Source organism: Bufo gargarizans, chromosome 1 (assembly GCF_014858855.1).
Source record: "Bufo gargarizans isolate SCDJY-AF-19 chromosome 1, ASM1485885v1, whole genome shotgun sequence".
Classification (NCBI taxonomy): domain Eukaryota; kingdom Metazoa; phylum Chordata; class Amphibia; order Anura; family Bufonidae; genus Bufo; species Bufo gargarizans.
This window is the reverse complement of record NC_058080.1, coordinates 499,469,114-499,489,169: the sequence shown is the minus strand read 5'-3', so window position 1 is coordinate 499,489,169 and position 20,056 is coordinate 499,469,114. Positions and strand designations below refer to the sequence as shown.

At 43.1% G+C, this 20,056-nt stretch overlaps 1 protein-coding gene across 8 annotated transcripts in view; it reads right to left on the bottom strand.

Moving 5' to 3' along the window:
- The window catches only part of LOC122933277, a 55,541-nt gene that overhangs the window by 10,029 nt on the left and 25,456 nt on the right, over positions 1-20,056 (bottom strand). For 3 of the 8 annotated variants that reach the window (XM_044288211.1, XM_044288219.1, XM_044288158.1), the window contains 7 exons: positions 19,188-19,223; positions 18,145-18,402; positions 12,795-13,079; positions 7,374-7,466; positions 5,581-5,634; positions 4,317-4,370; positions 1,918-1,998 (listed from right to left, as the gene is read on the bottom strand). In XM_044288211.1, coding sequence (XP_044144146.1) covers positions 1,918-1,998; positions 4,317-4,370; positions 5,581-5,634; positions 7,374-7,466; positions 12,795-13,079; positions 18,145-18,402; positions 19,188-19,223 — 861 coding nt within the window. The remainder of the gene's footprint in view (positions 1-1,917; positions 1,999-4,316; positions 4,371-5,580; positions 5,635-7,373; positions 7,467-12,794; positions 13,080-18,144; positions 18,403-19,187; positions 19,224-20,056) is intronic. The other 5 variants (XM_044288173.1, XM_044288166.1, XM_044288192.1 and 2 more) reach the window with 5 other exon arrangements.

Sequence of the window (20,056 nt, the reverse complement as noted above, 5' to 3'; positions counted from 1 at the left end):
GCAATATGGATAATAACATTAGTAAGTGCCTTGTATTAACTTTCTCTACATAAGTGTCTTTTACTTGAGACAACCCCTTTAAGACCCCACAGAGGCAGGGCTTAGTAAGTAATTTGCAATGGCAGACCTGGGAGCCTTTGAGAGGCCCTAGCCTGCCATAGCAACCAATCGGCACCCTGCCTAATGGCTCAGAATATGTATGTGTTATTCACTGCAGCATCTGAGGATAGGGATCAGCGTTATCTTTAATCCCAGTCACTGTGGGAGGGCTTCAGCTTCTTTGCTTTTGAGCCCTCTTCATACTCACCTTCCACCGTTATAGTCTTGGGGTACTTAAGACACCTTCCACTGCGGGGTAATGACTGAGAAATAAGGTTCCTTAGCATGCTAGGCCCCCTGCAAAGGTGTTCTGTTCTGCTGCTTGTGTACTAATCTCTGCCCGTTTACACGTATTGACTCTTCTCTGTGCCTATTACCCATATTGATCCTGTGCCTTTTACTCGTATTGATCCTACACTACCTGTACCGACCTTGGCATGTGTCTGACTACAATTCTGCCTGACCACTCTGAGTCCTGCACCGGTGTCTCTGACTCCTGTCAATCAGCTGTTAATCACACAAAACTACCCCAAGAGGTAACGGCCTAGGACTCTCTAGCAGCAAAATTCAGATCCCTGTATAGGAGTTAAGGGGTGAATACCAGGGAACGGCTAATAATACCATTAGGATTAACTCTAAGCCAAATCTATTGGTTAACACAGTGGTTCCACACCCACTGCTGGAACAGACTGCAGTAGAAGCTGTAAACCTTTTTTCTGCACTTAGCTCTCCCTAGTTCTGCATGAAAATGCAGTGTTTTCATGTTGGAATAAGAAAAAGTAGTTTATTGTCAAGCTCTGCCCCCACACGCCTCATAGCAATCTCCTGGATTCAGGCTGTGAGTTTGGAGGAGAAGGGAGAGATTAAAGGGGTTTTCTGAGACATTATAACTGATGGCCTATCCTCAGGATAGGTCATCAGTCCCTGATCGATAGGGGTCCGACACCCGGGTCTCCCACTGATCAGCTGTTTGAGAAGGCACAGGTGCTCCCGTGAGCGCTGTGGCCTTTTCACAGCTTCTCGTAGGCCATTGACGACACGGTCACGTGACCTAGGTGCAGTTCAGCCCGATAGAAGTGAATGGGGCTGAGCTATGATACTAAGCCCAGCCGCTATACAATGTACAGTGCTGTGCTAGTTAAGCTTCGAGAAGGCCGGCCGCGGCACTCACAGGATCCCACGTGCCTTTTGAAACTGATTGGTGGAGGTTTCGGATGTCGGACCACCATGGATCAGATACTGATCATCTATCCAGAGGATAGATCGTCAGTTTTCAATCATGGAAATTATAAAAAGAGACTCTCCCTTTCTTCAGAACTGGCCCTATCACATCACCAAGCGTGAAATTGACAGAATGAATCTAATCACAGGAGCATCCATCGCTATGTAAATTGTTACAGAAATACATTGTATTCTTCTGAAATGAGTTTTACAGCAGAAACCCCCAACAAAACACAACACAAACCACTGAAGTCAGGTTCAAGTTTGATGATTCAGGACAATATTAGAGCAAGGGTGGAGTATTGGAGTACATTGATTTAAACTTTATGACATAAGCATTGGTTATACAGTTTATGGCAACCTTTGCCCATCTGTAGCACTGCTTTAAGGGGGAGCTATAGTAACACCATAGCTCGTTATGGTGCCCTCTGTCTGTACCTGCTATTCACTTCTATGGGAGTTATGGAAACAGAGTAGCACAGCCTGCAAAGCTGTTTATGCAACTCTGGACACCTGTGACCACCGTATATAATGGGCATTCTTAACCTCAGCATAAATGACTGAAATGGGAAAATCTGTTTAAAGTTAAAAATGTACCGTTATCGCTGGAAGAAGAATTGATCCAGTTGGTTTGGTATGTCCATTGTAATAATGTATAACTCTGAATGGTTGATGTATCTGTTTTTCAGAGAACAAAATAGAACAGGACAAAATAGATTCAATACATTAAAAAACATATCACAAAATTCCAGTAAGATGGGATAAAAAGAAGACTATTTCAATAAATTGAAATTGTACAGATGTCTCCTTTCCTCATGGTTCATGGCTGATATGGGTAGTGCGAAAGGACCAACTTTAGTTTTTTGTTTTTAAATGTGATTCCACCATACTGTGCTGAGAGTTGTCTATCCGTATGTGTCTATATGTGGGCAACCTGTGGTTGTGTTGTGAATTGCAACCTGTCAAAGACTTTGCTAGCTTTCATGATAATGAATTGAGTTGGTTTCATAAGAAATTTGGAGTTCTTAACCAAATTTGAGCTAAGGTAAGGGTGGACACATCTGTACATTTATTTATGAATGTAGACTAAATATAGACACAGAATAGAATGAAAACAGGGGGTCATTCATTAAGACTGGTGTTTTAGACGCCATTCTAAATAACCCCTATATCTGGCAGTTGATCCGCGGAAGTTATGAAGAGGTGCCGGCCTCTTCATAACTTCAGTGAATCCTCCGCCAGTTCTAAATGTAGCTGACAGCTTTCTAGCTGACTTACATTTAGACCATTTTGCATGCTTAAAACAGGCGTAGAAAATGATGAGTGAGATGGGCCTGCCGGCCTGTCCTCTTCCCCTCCCATGTCACGCCTACTTTTTTAGACCTGGCGTGAACGGGGTAAAGTCGCAGATTGCGGTACAACTAACCATTGCGCTGCAATCTGCACCAGAAATACGGCTACTATAAGCGTATTTCTGTATAATAAATGACCCCCATGTTTTTTCCAGATAAATCTCTTGAAGAATGAATGATCATCTGCACAGGTATCTTAAACATCAATGAATCCAATATAGAATTCTGGAAAACTATTGGAATGATAATCTCAAAACATCTGCAGCAACGCTCTGTAGACTTAGGCTACTTTCAGACTAGCGTTCGGGGCTCCGCTTGTGAGTTCCGTTTGAAGGCTCTCACAAGCGGCCCCGAACGGATCCGTCTAGCCCCAATGCATTCTGAGTGGATGCGGATCCGCTCAGAATGCATCAGTTTGGCACCGTTTGGCCTCCGCTCCGCTCAGCAGGCGGACACCTGAACGCAGCTTGCAGCGTTTTCGTGTCCGCCTGGCCGTGCGGAGCCAAACGGATCCATCCAGACTTACAATGCAAGTCAATGGGGACGGATACGTTTGACGTTGACACAATATCGTGCAATTTCAAACGGATCCGTCCCCCATTGACTTTCAATGTAAGGAGTCCCTATTAATATACCATCAGATCGGAGTTTTCTCCAATCCGATGGTATATTTTAACTTGAAGCGTCCCCATCACCATGGGAACGCCTCTATGTTAGAATATACCATCGGATTTGAGTTACATCGTGAATCTCAGATCCGACAGTATATTCTAACACAGAGGCGTTCCCATGGTGATGGGGACGCTTCAAGTTAGAATATACTGAGAACTGTGTACAGGCAGCAGGGGGCAGACCCCCCCCTCCTGTATTTAACTTATTGGTGGCCAGTGCGGCCCCCCCTCCCTCCCCAGTATTAATTGTAACCAGTGCGGCCCCCTCCCTCTATATTCATTGGTGGCCAGTGCGGCCCCCCTCCCTCCCCAGTATTAATTGTAACCAGTGCGGCCCCCCTCCCTCTATATTCATCTGTGGCCAGTGCGGATTCCCAGTATTAAATATGACCAGTGCGGCCTCCCCCTCCCTCCCTCCCCAGTATTAAATATGACCAGTGCGGCCTCCCCCTCCCTCTATATTTATTGGTGGCCAGTGCGGATTCCAAGTATTGTGACCAGTGCTGAACCCAGACATATCCCCATTCTCACCCCGGCAGCCCCCCCTGACTTGAGCATCGGAGTAGTTCATGCTCCAATGCTCTCCTTTGCCCTGCGCTAAATCGCGCAGGTAAAAGGCTTATTCTGGAGTTCCGGTGACGTACCGGGCTCTCCATGGGGCTGCCAGGCAGAGGCTTCTGCCCAGCAGTGAGCCCAGTGATGTCACCAGCAATGATGGGCAGCGCTAAAGCTCGCTCCATCAGAGCCGGTGGGCAGCCTCCGCCCGGCAGTGTGTTGTTGTAAATAAAAGAGCCCTTCCACTGCGCGATCCAGCACAGGGCAAGGGAGTGCATTGGAGCATGAAATGCTCTGATGCTAACATCAGGGGGGCTGCCTGGGTGAAATTATGGGTATGTCCGGGTTCAGCTCTGACCCCGGACAACCCCTTTAAGTGTGATGAGTGAAATACAATATTTATACATTCACAACCTACTTTCACCTGTGTGCTCTGTAGTCATCTGTGAGGCTGAAGCTGAAGTTGAATATTCTACAATAGAAATACACAAAACTATTTGTACAGTGATTGTTATGAAACTGAGAGAAAACAGCGTATCTACAAATAGACTGTTGGATTGGCTGTTCTTTCTTTGTGCATTATTCAGTAACATTTGAAATGGAATTGGTTGTAAGGGGGAATATGTATAAACATTTGCATTGATTTCTAAGGGATTCAAGGCTGCACTAGACTATTTAGAAAAAAGAAAAAAGAAATGGCGGCTCACTCACTGTCCCACTTTTGGAATGGTGCACTGCCCCTCAGCACTCCCAAATGCTGGTAGATAAAGCAGGTTTAAAATTTTTAGGAAGGGGGTCACTCAATATTTAGGCAAACACACAATGGATTGGTATCCACAAAATTTTATAGGTTTTAAAAATTATAAACACGCTACAATATTACATATAACACATATAAAACATCTCTTAAAATACAATTGTATGTATAATATATACCGCACTCTGATACCGCTAAATTGCAATGTCCCGATATATGATATATAACGCACTCTGATGTCACGAAAATTGCAATGTCCCGATATGGCAATATGATTGGCGTGAGTGACGAGTCTATCTAGTTAGGTTAGGTTACTATGAACCGGAGCTGTAAATGGTGGTAGGTTGGTTGTACGTTACCATCCAATGCCCGCTTGGTCTCTCGCTGGTCGTGACTCCGAATCGGTGAAGTCTCCAGCTCCTCTGTGTAAAGCGCAGCACTGTTGCAAACGTTGTTTGTTGTTACCTTCCAGGACCTTACGTGGCGTCCCACGTAGTTCACTGCTTGGTCATGTGCTGCTGACGTCTTTTTAGGCGGGGATTTCAAATCACCTGAATTCGGTAGTAATAAGTTCCAAATATTCAATGATGCACGTCAAGGCTTATGATGTAGAGCGCTCTTGTTCCGATAATCCCTCACTGTTGTCACCAAACGCGTTTCGGGGTAAAGGAACCCCTTCTTCAGTGGTTTGACGCTAAAGCTCGCTCCATCAGAGCCTGTGGGCAGCCTCCGTAAATAAAAGAGCCCTTCCACTGCGCGATCCAGCACAGGGCAAGGGAGTGCATTGGAGCATGAAATGCTCTGATGCTAACATCAGGGGGGCTGCCTGGGTGAAATTATGGGTATGTCCGGGTTCAGCTCTGACCCCGGACAACCCCTTTAAGTGTGATGAGTGAAATACAATATTTATACATTCACAACCTACTTTCACCTGTGTGCTCTGTAGTCATCTGTGAGGCTGAAGCTGAAGTTGAATATTCTACAATAGAAATACACAAAACTATTTGTACAGTGATTGCTATGAAACTGAGAGAAAACAGCGTATCTACAAATAGACTGTTGGATTGGCTAGAAAGAAGATGTTCTTTCTTTGTGCATTATTCAGTAACATTTGAAATGGAATTGGTTGTAAGGGGGAATATGTATAAACATTTGCATTGATTTCTAAGGGATTCAAGGCTGCACTAGACTATTTGTGTTGGGTCAGTGTAGCTTGAGGTTCTTATATAGTAATCGGTAGACAACTTTCCTATTGGTTGCTAGGGATGTTGCTAAGCTCAGACAAAGACACTACAGCCTTCTCATTGGCCCACAAGCAAGAAGGGAGGTTACTGATGAAAAACAAAAAATCTAGAATATTCAAAATTACGAATATATATCACTATATTCTAAATATTCTCAAATTCTCGAAGTGCCGATATTCGCAATTAATATTCGCGATTCAAATATTCGCACCCAACACTATCCATCGGAAATCATCCGCTCTCAACCATCATCATCTTCTGTTTGCGCCATTGCCAGACTACCATCTCCTTCATTCGTTTGCTGTTATTATTCAATTCCTGTCATCTAGCAGCAACGTCTGTGTATTTGTTGCCTGCCATTGTTAATACATTGGGGTAACTAAGTACTAGGGGACTCTGTTAGGACCTGGGAAAGGTGACAGCAATAGGATAAGTTCTGCAGTTTTAAAAAAAATAATAGATACGATAGATAGATAGATAGATAGATAGATAGATAGATAGATAGATAGAAAGAAAGATAGATATGAGATAAATTGATAATAGAGAGATAGATAGATACAGTAGATAGATAAAAATAAACTTTATAGAAAGTCACAAGTAGTGATGAGCGTCAGGGCAGGGGCAATATTCGAATTTGCAATATTTTGCGAATATTTGGTAGAATATTTGTCATATTCGTCAATATGGTCTTGATTGCAAAAATCTGCAATGTAATATGCACATAATGCGCGCGCAAAATACAGGCGTGGGTCACTTTTGCTACATTTTTCAAGCTGCTAGAAGTTTCCTGAGACTGGAGAAAATGGTTGGGACGGCAGAACATTACAATAGCTTTATATGCAGATAGAGTGCTCCAATATATTCGCTATTGCGAAATCATCATTAATGATGCGAATATTTTGGCGCAATATGTGGAACTTCACATTTTAACAGGTCTACATTTTAACTAACTACATATTAGTGATTGGTGCACTAAGTATTGTGAACTTGTGACATCACAGAACTATATATGTATGTATGGACAGCAGAACCTATAAGCTACACTATATCACTATCTAACCTACACTAACTATCTGTATTATATATATATAAGCTAACTAACTAACTAACTATCTAATGTAATGACACAGGAAAGCAGAGAGCACAGCAATAACACTGCTGTCTCTCTCAGATCTGCAAAATACTGCATACAAGGGCTGCTGGGGAGGTTCTTATATAGTAAGGGGTAGGCAACTTTCCTATTGGTTGCTAGGGATGTTGCTAAGCTCAGACAAAGACATTGCAGCCTTCTCATTGGCCCACAAGCAAGAAGGGAGGTTACTGATGAAAAAAAATATTAATATTCGAAATTACAAATATAAATCACTATATTCTAAATATTCGCAAATTCGCGAAGTGCCGATATTCGCGATTAATATTCGCAATTCGAATAATTGCGCCCAACACTAGTCACAAGTTTAAAATACATTTTTACCTGTGGTATCACTTGGTGTCTTTGTGATAATTTCTCTGTCTGTTTGATATGTTGGCATGTTTGAAACTGTGGATGGGCTTTCCTCTGTAAAGTCACAAGAAAACTGTATTTAGAGCAACATTACAAACTGAAATTTAATTTGAATATAAATTAATATACATTTTTACATCAACCAGTATGTAAAGGAAAAAAATATTTGCAGTGGACACTCTTAGGTCAGATCTAGTGGCCAGCACGGTTCACAATACTCATACTTTTACTAGGGGCACACATAAGTATGTTTCTGAAAGAAAACTTGACTACATGGACGAAACGCACGTAGTCAGAATTTGTCATACTTTTGCACCAGAATTCTGGCAAAAAAAAGGTTACAATTATATACAGCGCTATGGAATGAATGCCACTTTAATAATAAATAATAATAAATATAATAATAATTTTGGCACATGCCATTTTTTAGAACAATTTCTTGACTAATTGTCATCATGGGTGAAAGAAAGTGGGTTAGAAAACATTAAAAACTGTTATTTGATGTACATCAGATTTATGAACTGTAAAAATTTTTAAAATAAAGGCACAATTTAATTTAAGAAGGGAGTAGCAAAAAAAAGTGGTTAAATATGTGGGCTACTGCATTGTACATGCGTTTGTTTTTTTGTGGCTTGTGTGATATTGAAAATGCTTTCAGACAATATCACCCACACTAGGGATGAGCGAACCCGTGGATGTTCAGGCTCGCCGGGTTCGGCCGAACTTCGGGTCAAAGTTCGGGTTCGGGACCCGAACTTTGGTGCACTAAAATGACTGTAAAATAGTCATAGTAAGGGCTAGAGAGCTGGAAAAGGAAAAAAGAGGGGGGTAAGAGCAGGTCAATTGCCCTGCAAACAAATGTGGATAGGGAAATGACTTAAAATAACATAGAATAGAAAAATAAATAAATAATAATAATCTTGAACTAGAAGGAGGAGGTCAAAGTGGAGTGGGAGGTTGAGGAGGCGGTAGACGTGACGGTGTAGTTGGAAGTGGCGGTGCAGGAGGAGGAGATAGCCAAGACAGTTTTTTCCTTTATTTATTTATTATAAATTTAGTAAGATCCCCAAAAATTGGGAAATGGAAAAGAGAACGCAAAGAAAAAGTGCGCTGGAGTATAACAATGGCTGGGTGCTGCTTGTCTATTCAGCACAACGTATGGACAAGTCCTGTGGGATCCATGCCTGGTTCATTTTAATGAATGTAAGCTTGTCCACGTTGGCTGTGGACAGGCGGCTGAACTTGTCTGTGATCACCCCCCCTGCCGTCCTAAACACACGTTTGGACAATACACTGGCCACAGGGCAGGTCAGCACCTCCAAGGCGTAAAGGGCAAGATTAGGCCATCTGCCCAATTTGGAGACCCAGAAGTTGAATCAGGCAGACTCATCAGTCAGTACGTGTAGGCGTGTGCACATGTACTGTTGCACCATGTTGCTGAAATGCTGCCTCCTGCTAAGACGTTCTGTATCAGCTGGTGGTTCTGGTTGTTGTGGCGTGCTGACAAAGCTTTTCCACATTTCGGCCATTCTAACTTCTGAGGTTCTGGCGGTGCTCCAGCTGCGTTGGCATCCAGCTGCGAGTGGCCAACCAGTAATCAGCACTGGTTAGAATGTGGGCAACTCGTTGGTCATTGTGGAGGCACTGCAGCATGTAGTCGCTCATGAGTTCCAGGCTGCCCAGAGGCAACGACAAGGTGTCCTCTGTGGGAGATTTATCGTCTGAGTCCTCTGTATCCCCCATCCTCGCTCCAGTGATGCCCATGAGCTGCTTTGGGTGCCACCCTGCTGTGAACACGGTTCTTCCTCATCATCATCCTCCTCATCCTCCAGAACTGTGTCCTGGCTGGACACGCCCTCCGAGGCACTTGTGAATGACTGGCCTGATAACCGTGTGCCACATATTCTTCTATCATCGTCTGAAGCGTTTCATCATCGGCACTGGCCATGTTGGTGAAGTACTCGAAACAGCGCAACACGGCCCATTATTTGGTGGTGAAGTGGTGCTGTTCCGCAGAGCGACTCACCCGTGCGTGCTGCAGATGAAACTCCACTATCGTCTGCTGCTGCTCGCACAGTCTCTCCAGCATGTGCAAGGTGGTGTTCCACCTTGTGGGTACGTTGCATATGAGGCGGTGAGCGGGAAGGCTGAAGTTACGATGCAGCGCAGACATGCAAGCAGCAGCAGGGTGAGAATGCCGAAAGCGCGCTCAGACGGACCGCACTTTTTGCAGCAGCTCTGACACCACCAAATTTAGCACATGCGCCAGGTAAGGGATGTGCATCAAACCGACAAGCCCCAGAGCTACTATGAGATTTCACCCATTATTGCACACCACGAGGCCGGGCTGGAGGCTCAGTGGCACCAACCACTTATCAGTCTGTTGTTCCATGCCTGTCCACAGCTCCTGCGTGGTGTGGGTTTTTTCCCCCAAACGCATGAGTTTCAAAATAGTCTGCTGTCGTTTCCTCCTGGCTGTGTTGAAGTTGAAGGTGCAGGTGTTATGCTGACTGGATGATGAGGCGGTAGAGGAGGAAGTGGAGTAGGAGGGGGAGGCAACGGGAAACGTCCTGCAATCCTCGGTGGCAGTAGGACATGCGCCAAACTGCTATCCGCCTCAGGCCCAGCTGCCACTGCATTTAGCTAGTGTGCAGTTAGGGAGATATAGCGTCCCTGCCCGTGCTTGCTGGTCCACGTATTGGTGGTTATCTGGACTTTGCTACAGATGGCGTTGCACAGTGCACACCTGATTTTGTCCGCCACTTGGTTGTCCACGGCAGGGATGGCTCGCCTGGAAAAGTAGTGGTGGCTTGGAACCACTTACTGTGGGACAGCCACCGCCATAAGGTTTTAAAAAATCTCTGTCTCCACCAGATGGAATGACAGGATTTCAAAGGCCAGGAATTTTGAAATGCTGGCATTCAGGGACAGAGACCGCTGGTGGGTAGGGGGGGTATTTCCTCTTTCTCTCTAGTGTTTGGGGGATGGACAGCTAAACGCTTCCATGGGACAGTGTGTATATGCTTCTTGACAGTGACGGTGGTGGTGTTGCTGCTACATCCTCTGTTTGCGGGGTGGCAGGTGCCACTGTCACTCCAAGGGGGAGGAAGAGGCCGAGACTGCAGCAGAAGAGGGAGCAGGAGGAGCTTGAGATCTTTTGTGGTTTTTGAGGTGTGTACTCAACTGCAGCTCGTGCTTTGCATTTAGATGCCTGGTCATGCAGGTGGTGCTCAGGTTTAGAACATTTATGCCTCGCTTCAGTCTCCGATTGCACAGCGTGCAAACCACTTGCGTCTTGTCGTCAGCACATTGTCTGAAGAACTGCCATGCCAGGGAACTCCTTGGAACTAGCTTTGGAGTGCTCAGTCCCCGGGTGTGGTGGACAGTAGCAGGCGTACTGGCTAGGGGATGGCCACTCTGCTTTTGCACCCTGCTCCCTCTGTTGCTGTGCGGCTGGCTCTGTGTGACCACCACCTCTTCCTCCAAACTGCACACGTAACGCGCATGATCTTGATTCCACGTGGGGTCTAGGACCTCATCATCATCCACATCATCTTCCACCCACTATTCACCCCTGCCCTCCTTGCTGGTCTGCACACTGCAGAAAATCGCAGCAGTTGGCACCTGTGTTTTTCATCATCAGAGACATGCTTCGGTGGTCCTCCCATGTCCACATCCTGAAACATAAGTGGTTGGCCATCGGTGCACTCAATTTCTTCCACTTCTGGGGCAGGGCTAGGTGGGTTGCCCACAGAAACCCTGCCAGCAGAGTCATCAAAAAGCATAAGAGACTGCTGCATGACGGGGCTCAGACTGCTTGGCTGATTTGCAAGAGGGTGAGGTGAAAGACAGATGCCCATGGGCTGCAGGTGCCAACTCTGCGCTTTAAGCAGGCGAACCGGGTGGGAGACAATGTGAAGGAACTGGAGGCACTGTCAGCCACCCAATCTACTACCGCCTCTAGTTGTTCTGGCCTCACCATTCGTACACCGGTATTCAGGCCTACAAATTAACGCTGAATGTTCTGTTGCCTACGTGCACCGGAGGAAGGTGTTTTTATTTGGGCTTGTAGCTGGCACAAATCAACCACGTCCTCTCCCTGCAAAAGGAGCTCCACCAACACCAGCAGCACCACGACCAGGGCCACATCACTTATTTGATGCTCTCCTCATTCTTTGAGGTCACCCACTGAACTGACAGATTAACTATATTAATTTTCCTGTCACATATGCCATGCAGGTGTACCTCACTCCAAAAATGGGTATTTGCACCCACCGAACTAACAGACAGATTAACTATTATATTTTTGTGTTAGAAGTGCAAAGCTGGTGTATTGCACCCACAAAAAAATCACTATAGGTCACCAACATAATAAATAGCCAGATGGGATTCCTAACACTCTCCCTCACTTTAGCTGCCAGCTTCCTGTCCCTGCACTACTCAGAGCTGATGGGTGGTGCTACACGTGATCCAGCTTGTATAGAGGCTGGGTCACATGATGCACCAGCCAATCACAGCCATGCCATTACTAGGCATGGCTGTGATGGCTTCTAAGTGCCCGCAGCTTAAAAGCTTGTTGATAGGCTGCACTGCAGCCTTTCAACAAGCTTTATTAAAGGGAGTCTTTCACCTATACTGACCGTTATAGAACACTAACACCATTATCAGCATTATAGTCCCCATATGTGAATGCTACTTACTGTTTAGCTGTCCGTCGCTTATTTTCTTCAATAAACACTTTCATTCAATATGCAAATTAGGTCTGAAGGTGCCCAAGGGCGGCGTTCAAGCGGCCGGTGCCCAGGCCCCTCATCGCTATTCATATGAAACCCCTTACCTTTCACCCCTCTGACCCGCCCTAGGTTATTCAGAAATCCAGCGCCAGTGCCGTTCACAAAATTCGCTGCGCCTGTGCACTTAATTCCCCATTATGGGTAGAGGCACAAGAGCGTTTAATGCACATGTGCCCGAATGGGGAATGAAGTGAGGGGTTTCATATGAATAGCGACGAGGGGCCTGGGCAACGGCCACTTGAACGCCACCCATGGGCACCTTCAGACCTAATTTGCATATTGAATAAAAGTATTTTTTGAAGAAAATAAGCGACGGACAGCTAAACAGTAAGTAGCATTCACATATGGGGACTATAATGCTGATAATGGTGTAAGTGTTCTGTAACGGTCAGTATAGTAAGACTCCCTTTAAATGCCCGAACACCGAACTCAAACTTTTGCTGCAAATTTCGAGTTTGGGTCTGTGTACCCGAACTCGCAAAGTTCGGTACAGACCCAAACTTTGAAGTTCGGGTTCGCTCAACACTAACCCACACATTACAGAAGTGATCATTATTATGTATCCTTGATTTATATATATAATAGGGTAAGAACTTACCTAATATGCTCACGTGCAAATTTTTACTTGGCTTTGAATCTATCAGCCTTCCAAGTTTTTGTACTTGATAGCTACAGAAATATACAGCATCAGTCCTTTGGATAGAGATGCTTATCTCATCGATTACCATTTTTAAAAAGGATGTTGCCATAAAGATTTCCATTCCATTTCTATAAAATTTTATCTGTTTCCATTCAGAGAGGCCAGGAGTAGAACATTTCATAGTAACAGGCATTCCTGGGATATTTGGCTGCTCTGATGAAATCAATGGCGGAGGTAGAGGCTCTATAACATACAGATTTAAGATGTAAGTGTAGAAATTAAATTTAGTGTGAACAACAGGTGAAATATATAACGCAACTTGCCATTTTTCTGATGGAAAAAAGTTGGCGCACCTGCCTGTTTTGCATAACAATTTGCATTGTTTAATCTTTTTGAACGGCTCTTACCACTTTTAGAAAAAAGCATCAGTGGCTTAACAAGAAAGGTGCATTGATTGCCAGAAGATGTGCTAAATTTATTAATAAATTAGCTGCATCGTACCCAATGAACCTTTGACTAAGATTATCTTATGAAACACCAATGCCCTGTATAGTTCAATTATTGAATGCAGGATTCCAGCCTTTGGCTGGTTTAGCACGAGTGAGTTCAGCGCATTTAACTCGCAGGGTGTGTCTGTGGAAGCATCCGCACTGACCTCCCTAGCACGGACATTAATTTATAATGCTATTTAACTCTTAGAGTTCTGGAATGTATTGTATAAGGGTCCATTCACCCGTCCGCAATTTCGTTCCACATTATGCGGAACAGAATTGGGGACCCATTCATTTCTATGGGGCAGCATGATTTCTGGGTCCACAATTCCGTTCCCGAAAAAAATTGAACATGTCCTATTCTTGTCCACAATTGCGGACAAGAAGAGGCATATTCTATTAGTGCTAAATTTATTAATAAATTAGCTGCACCGGAACGCACATTGCTGCTGTCCGTGTTTTGCAGATCCAAGGATCCTTGAATCCACAAAACATTTTGCGAATGTGTGAATGGACCCTTACACTGACATCATTATGGTCTCCAAGGAATGAGAATTTTTAGGAAAACTTGTTATCTATTTTTGTTTATTTTTTTTGTTTATTTTTCCCTCCCTCCCCCTCCACCCCAAACTGTGGAACGCAATGACACAAATTGTAAATCATGTCTGAATGACACTGACAAACACAGCTAAAGGTAAACCCACGTTTGAGGGCGTTAACATACAGTATGCGGCACATGTGTTATGCTTTTTCATATTCCAAAGTTTCCAAAAATGTACCCTTATCAGGGGGCAGATTATGTTTAAACACACACAGTGTTAAAGGGATCCTGTCATCAACTTTATATTTCAGCAGTGTGTCACTCATGAGCTAAAATTAAGTTGTTGCCGAGAACAGGCTTCATAATCATTACAGCCCAGGCCTTTAAAATAGTCAAATCTACCTGAGAAGAGTCATGGTTATTCATAATCTCCTGCTCTCCCGCCATCTGCTGATGATTGGCAGTTCAGGGGGTCAGAATTACTGCCCGTACAACACGCAGTAGGTTGGCTGTCTATGGGTAGTAGTAGTAATAGTAGTAGGGGTTGTAGTAGTGGTAGTGGTAGTAGTGGCAGATGTTTTGTATTAATAGTTGTGGCAGTAGGGGATTATCAGCGTGTAGTGTTGAGCGAGCATGCTCGACCGAACTGCTGTTCGGCTCGAGCATTGCTATTCTCGGCACATCGGAGTGCAGTCCGAATACTGCGTGTGTGTGAGTACAATTTAATACAATAAAAGTCAATGGGAGACCCGAGCATCAAACCAGGCACCCCCTGCTCTGAAGAAGAGAGAGTGTCTCCTATTATCTATGACATACAATAGACAACCACACAAAGGCTATATGCCAAAAGCCATGTATAGTCAGGTCCATAAATATTGGGACATTGACACAATTCTAAATTTTTTGGATCTATACACCACCACAATGGATTTGAAATTAAACGAAAAAGACGTGCTTTAACTGCAGACTGTCCGCTTTAATTTGATGGTATTTACATCCAAATCAGGTGAACAGTGTAGGAATTACAAAAGTTTGCATATGTGCATCCCACTTGTTAAGGGGCCAAAAGTAATGGGACAATTGGCTTCTCAGCTGTTCCATGGCTAGGTGTGTGTTATTCCCTCATTATCCCATCTACGATGAGCAGATAAAAGGTCCAGAGTTCATTTCAAGTGTGCTATTTGCATTTGGAAACTGTTGCTGTCAACTCTCAAGATGAGATCCAAAGAGCTGTCACTATCAGTGAAGCAAGCCATCATTAGGCTGAAAAAACAAAACAAACCCATCAGAGAGATAGCAAAAACATTAGGCATGGCCAAAACAACTGTTTGGAACATTCTTAAAAAGAAGAAACGCATCAGTGAGCTCAGCAACACCAAAAGACCCGGAAGACCACGGAAAACAACTGTGGTGGATGACTGAAGAATTCTTTCCCTGGTGAAGAAAACACCCTTCACAACAGTTGGCCAGATCAAGAACACTCTCCAGGAGGTAGGTGTATGTGTGTCAAAGTCAACAATCAAGAGAAGACTTCACCAGGGTGACTACAGAGGGTTCACCACAAGATGTAAACCATTGGTGAGCCTCAAAAACAGGAAGGCCAGATTACAGTTTGCCAAATGACATCTAAAAAAGCCTTCACAGTTCTGGAACAACATCCTTTGGACAGATGAGACCAAGATCAACTTGTACCAGAGTGATGGGAAGAGAAGAGTATGGAGAAGGAAAGGAACTGCTCATGATCCTAAGCATACCACCTCATCAGTGAAGCATGGTGGTGGTAGTGTCATGGCATGGGCATCTGTGACTGCCAATGGAACTGGTTCTCGTATTTATTAATGATGTGACTGCTGACAAAAGCAGCAGGATGAATTCTGAAGTGTTTTGGGCAATATTATCTGCTCATATTCAGCCAAATGCTTCAGAACTCATTGGACGGCGCTTCACAGTGCAGATGGACAATGACCCAAAACATACTGAAAAAGCAACCAAAGAGTTTTTTAAGGGAAAGAAGTGGAATTTTATGCAATGGCCAAGTCAATTACCTGACATGAATCCAATTGAGCATGCATTTCACTTGCTGAAGACAAAACTGAAGGGAAAATGCCCCAAGAACAAGCATGAACTGAAGACAGTTGCAGTAGAGGCCTGGCAGAGCATCACCAGGGATGAAACCCAGCGTCTGGTGATGTCTATGCGTTCCAGACTTCAGTCTGTAATTGACTGCAATGAATTTGCAACCAAGTATTAAAAAGTGAAAGTTTGATTTATGATTATTATTCTGTCCCATTACTTTTGGTCCCTTAACAAGTGGGAGGCACATATGCAAACTGTTGTAATTCCTACACCGTTCACCTGATTTGGATGTAAATACCCTCAAATTAAAGCTGACAGTCTGCAGTTATAGCATGTCTTGTTCGTTTCATTTCAAATCCATTGTGGTGGTTTATAGAGCAAAAAATTTTAGAATTGTGTCAATGTCCCAATATTTATGAATCTGACTGTATATGCAAGCCATTAATCTATCCATGAGACAAATGACAGGCTGAGTCAGCATACCTTACGATGGCAATCTTTTGCACTATGAGATATTCCAAACCAGCTCTCATCTGACTGAGAGCCAGTAAGCCTCAAAGTTACTTCAGATCTGTTGGATGGCTTGGGTGGAACTGCACACCTAGATCAATATCATTAGGGTGACAAAATGTTTTCTGATTGTCCTAACATAATATTCAATAACCTTTCTATACAGTATTATTATATAAAAACTCATTTGCATAAACATGGGCATATGTTAGGACAATCAGAAAACTTTTTATCACCCTAATGATATTGATCTAGGTGCGCAGGTCCACCCAAGCCATCCAACAGATCTGAAGTAACTTTGAGGCTTATTGGCTCTAAGTCAGATGAGAGATGTTTTTGGAATGTCTCATAGTGCACAAGGCTGCTATCGTAAGGTATGCTGACTTAGCCTGATGATTGATGGCTTGCACATACCTGGATTTTGGCATATAGCCTTTGCATGTTTGTCTATTGTATATCGTAGATAATAGGATTCCAAGACGCATCAAGTTATCCTCTTAATGCTGTTTCCAAACTATTTTAATGGGGTTTCCATCAATTTCTAACCTTTTTTTGTGAACTAGACAACCTCTTCTCTTCTGAGCAGGGGTTGCCTGGGGTTCACCTATTGACTTCCATTGTGCTCAGGTGCTCAGTAGAGCACACGAGCATACCGATGTGTTCAGCCAGAGCACACGAGCACTTTGGTGCTCGATCAACACTATCAGCGAGGAACATCAGCAGCTAAGGCAGCAGCAGCCATATAGTACATGTTGGAAGGCAACAGCATGATGGAGGGAGCAGCATCTTTATGGAAGTTGATGGTAGGTACAGGCAGCTATAAAGAACATGATGGTCGGCAGGCTGCAGCCGTGGCATGATGGCAGTGGTGGCATGATGGTTGGCAGGCCGCAGCAATGACATAATGGCAGTGGTGGCATGATGGAAGCAGCAGCAGCAGCCGCCGTACTGAAAATCATGGTTGGCAAAACTCAGCAGTGGCATGATGGCACCAGCAGCATGATGTCGGCATAATGTTAGAAAAGATTCTCAAGAATTAGTAATTTATTTCACTTAAACCTATGCTCATTCTGGGCTTAAGAGTCCAATAGGTGATCCTACTCAATTGTTGACATCCTTTTCTGTATGAGTGTGTGTATATATATATATATACCTACAGTTTGTACTGCATTTTTAATGTGACCGGATCGCTTTAATAGGTACAGTAACTGAATTTTTGATCAATGGAACTTTGATAACTGAAAAAAATATATAATAATCTAGAATGGAGATATACTTTCAAATCTATGAAAGCTGAGGTTTTTTTTTGCAACTTTATAAATTTACCATTACTTAACAAAAAGCACCCATGCCAGAGGGTAAAAGCACAGAAAGGCTGATATACAGTGGTTGCATGATATTGAGATTTTTCAGGTTCAGATGGTTGCATTGCCTAGATTTGTGACAATGATTCTTGAGTATTCTGTAAAGTATTTCTAACAATGTATCGAAACATAAGTTAGAAGTTCAGGTTGGGGCATTAATTAGCATATAGTAATAATGATGATAAAAGATTCAATTGGGAAAAAATATTTTAGCTAATTTTTTACTAGAAAAAATAGTGATAGTATAAAATCAGACAGATATTTCTTATCAGCAGCCACGTATATAGGTACATAGAAAAGCATGAATGTTAATTATAAAACATTACCATACACATGGATTGCTTTCTCGTTACTTTTTCTACCCCTTGTTTCACACATGTAAATCCCTACATGTGAGTTGTCCAGTCTTGATATGATATACATGTATGATGAATTATTTTGTGAGATGATGGCAGAGTCCTTATAAAATACAGATGAATCATTTCTGCTTTCTTCAGAAACCAAGCATGTCAATGAAATAGTTTCCCCAATTACATAACCATGGTAGTCAGGGAATGCTACTAGCTTTGGGAAAATGTTAGAATCTGAAAGAGAACATTTAAACATATAAGCCTTTGAATTTAATTTATTTACATGTTTTTCCTGATGTTTTACGAGCCTCGCCTAACAACCAGAGCAAGTGTAATTGAAGCGCGGCAAATTTTACAATTCTAACCTATTAATACACTGTTCTAATACTGAGGTGGCTCTCTCCACTCTAGTCCAGTCACTCTGTAGTATGCCAGTAAGCTACTCAATATTATGACTATTGTGAATTAGAGTATAGTGTGTTTACTCATATAAACCTCAAGAAAAATGTATATGTAGATAGTATACAGTTTTATGTATTGTACTGCACAGTATGTATAACAATTACTTAATATCTTGCAGTGTTTTGTAAGGCTGTATTCTTTGGCTGAATGGAGAAGAGCTGCTGTTGTGAAGCATTGATGCCAATCAAAATAGATGAAGAGTATGTGATTTTCCTACTCCTGCTGTCTCTCCTATTGCCTGAATTACTACCGTATGCATATTAAGGAGGTAATTTGGGCAAACTAAATAATAAATTGAAGCATATGTAATATATATATATTTTTTTTTTACAATATACATGAAGTAGCTTCAGGTAACTCCAACAAAGCTATGCTTGAGGACAGCCTTTTCACTTTCTAGTCATGCTACATACACTATCAGTTAGCTTTCAGCCTATGGGCACTATAGATATTTCCTAGAGTTTGTGTATTACTGTAGGTTAAAATGAAATGTATGGCTCTATTTTAATGTAGACAGTGGATCACATTTAAGAAAACTACTAACAAAGAAACCTTACCCTCTAGGTCACTGAGATATCCATGATATAACATAGCTGAAATAGAAGGATGGAGATAAAATCAGTTTATTATATAAATCCAAAAACAATAGATTTTGAGGTTCTCAACTTGATGCATACATTTCATATAATAATAATACAGTAACTAGAATAGTATATGTGATCATTAAAGCAACGCTCAAGCCCGTCAACCTCCTTAAACCTCATTTGCCTCAGTATGTGTGGCAACTACAGTACATTATTTTCCCACTCTGTACTTTATAATCATTCTGCTATTGCTGTATAGCTTTCTATCAGGGGCGTAGCTAAAGGTTCATGGGCCCTGGTGCAAGAGTTCAGCTTGGGCCCCCCTTCCATCATTGCTTTGTGGCCAGGGGCAGTGAAGCACATTGCCTTCCTGCTGTCTGAGGCAAAAATTGAAACTGCCAAATTCTTGACCTAACACCTTCCCTCCAGCCAGAGGTGTAACTTAACCAGCAGGCACCATCTATAAAACAGGTGTCTTCTCATGTGGTACAAGGGTCTTTGGGGCCCCTCAGGCTCCTGGGCCCGGTAGCGACTGCTACCTCTGCACCCCCTATAGCTACGCCCCTGCTTTCTATACACTGATTTTATGAGCATGTGAAAAGATGAATGGCGGTGGAGAGTGGCCAGGAAGTAGCAGCTTTAACCAATGGCAAGAGAAAAGGTATGAACAAGACCTTGTGCATTAGACTGTATGTATTTTGTGGCCTGCAAAGCACATAAGCTGACCGTGTGCATCCCACACTTTCCTCTTTCCTGCCTACTCAGTGAGAGGCCCTTAAGTTCGTTTTACGGGGATCTTTATCAAGCATGGTTCCCATCGTAAAAAAAGAAAAGGCCATCAA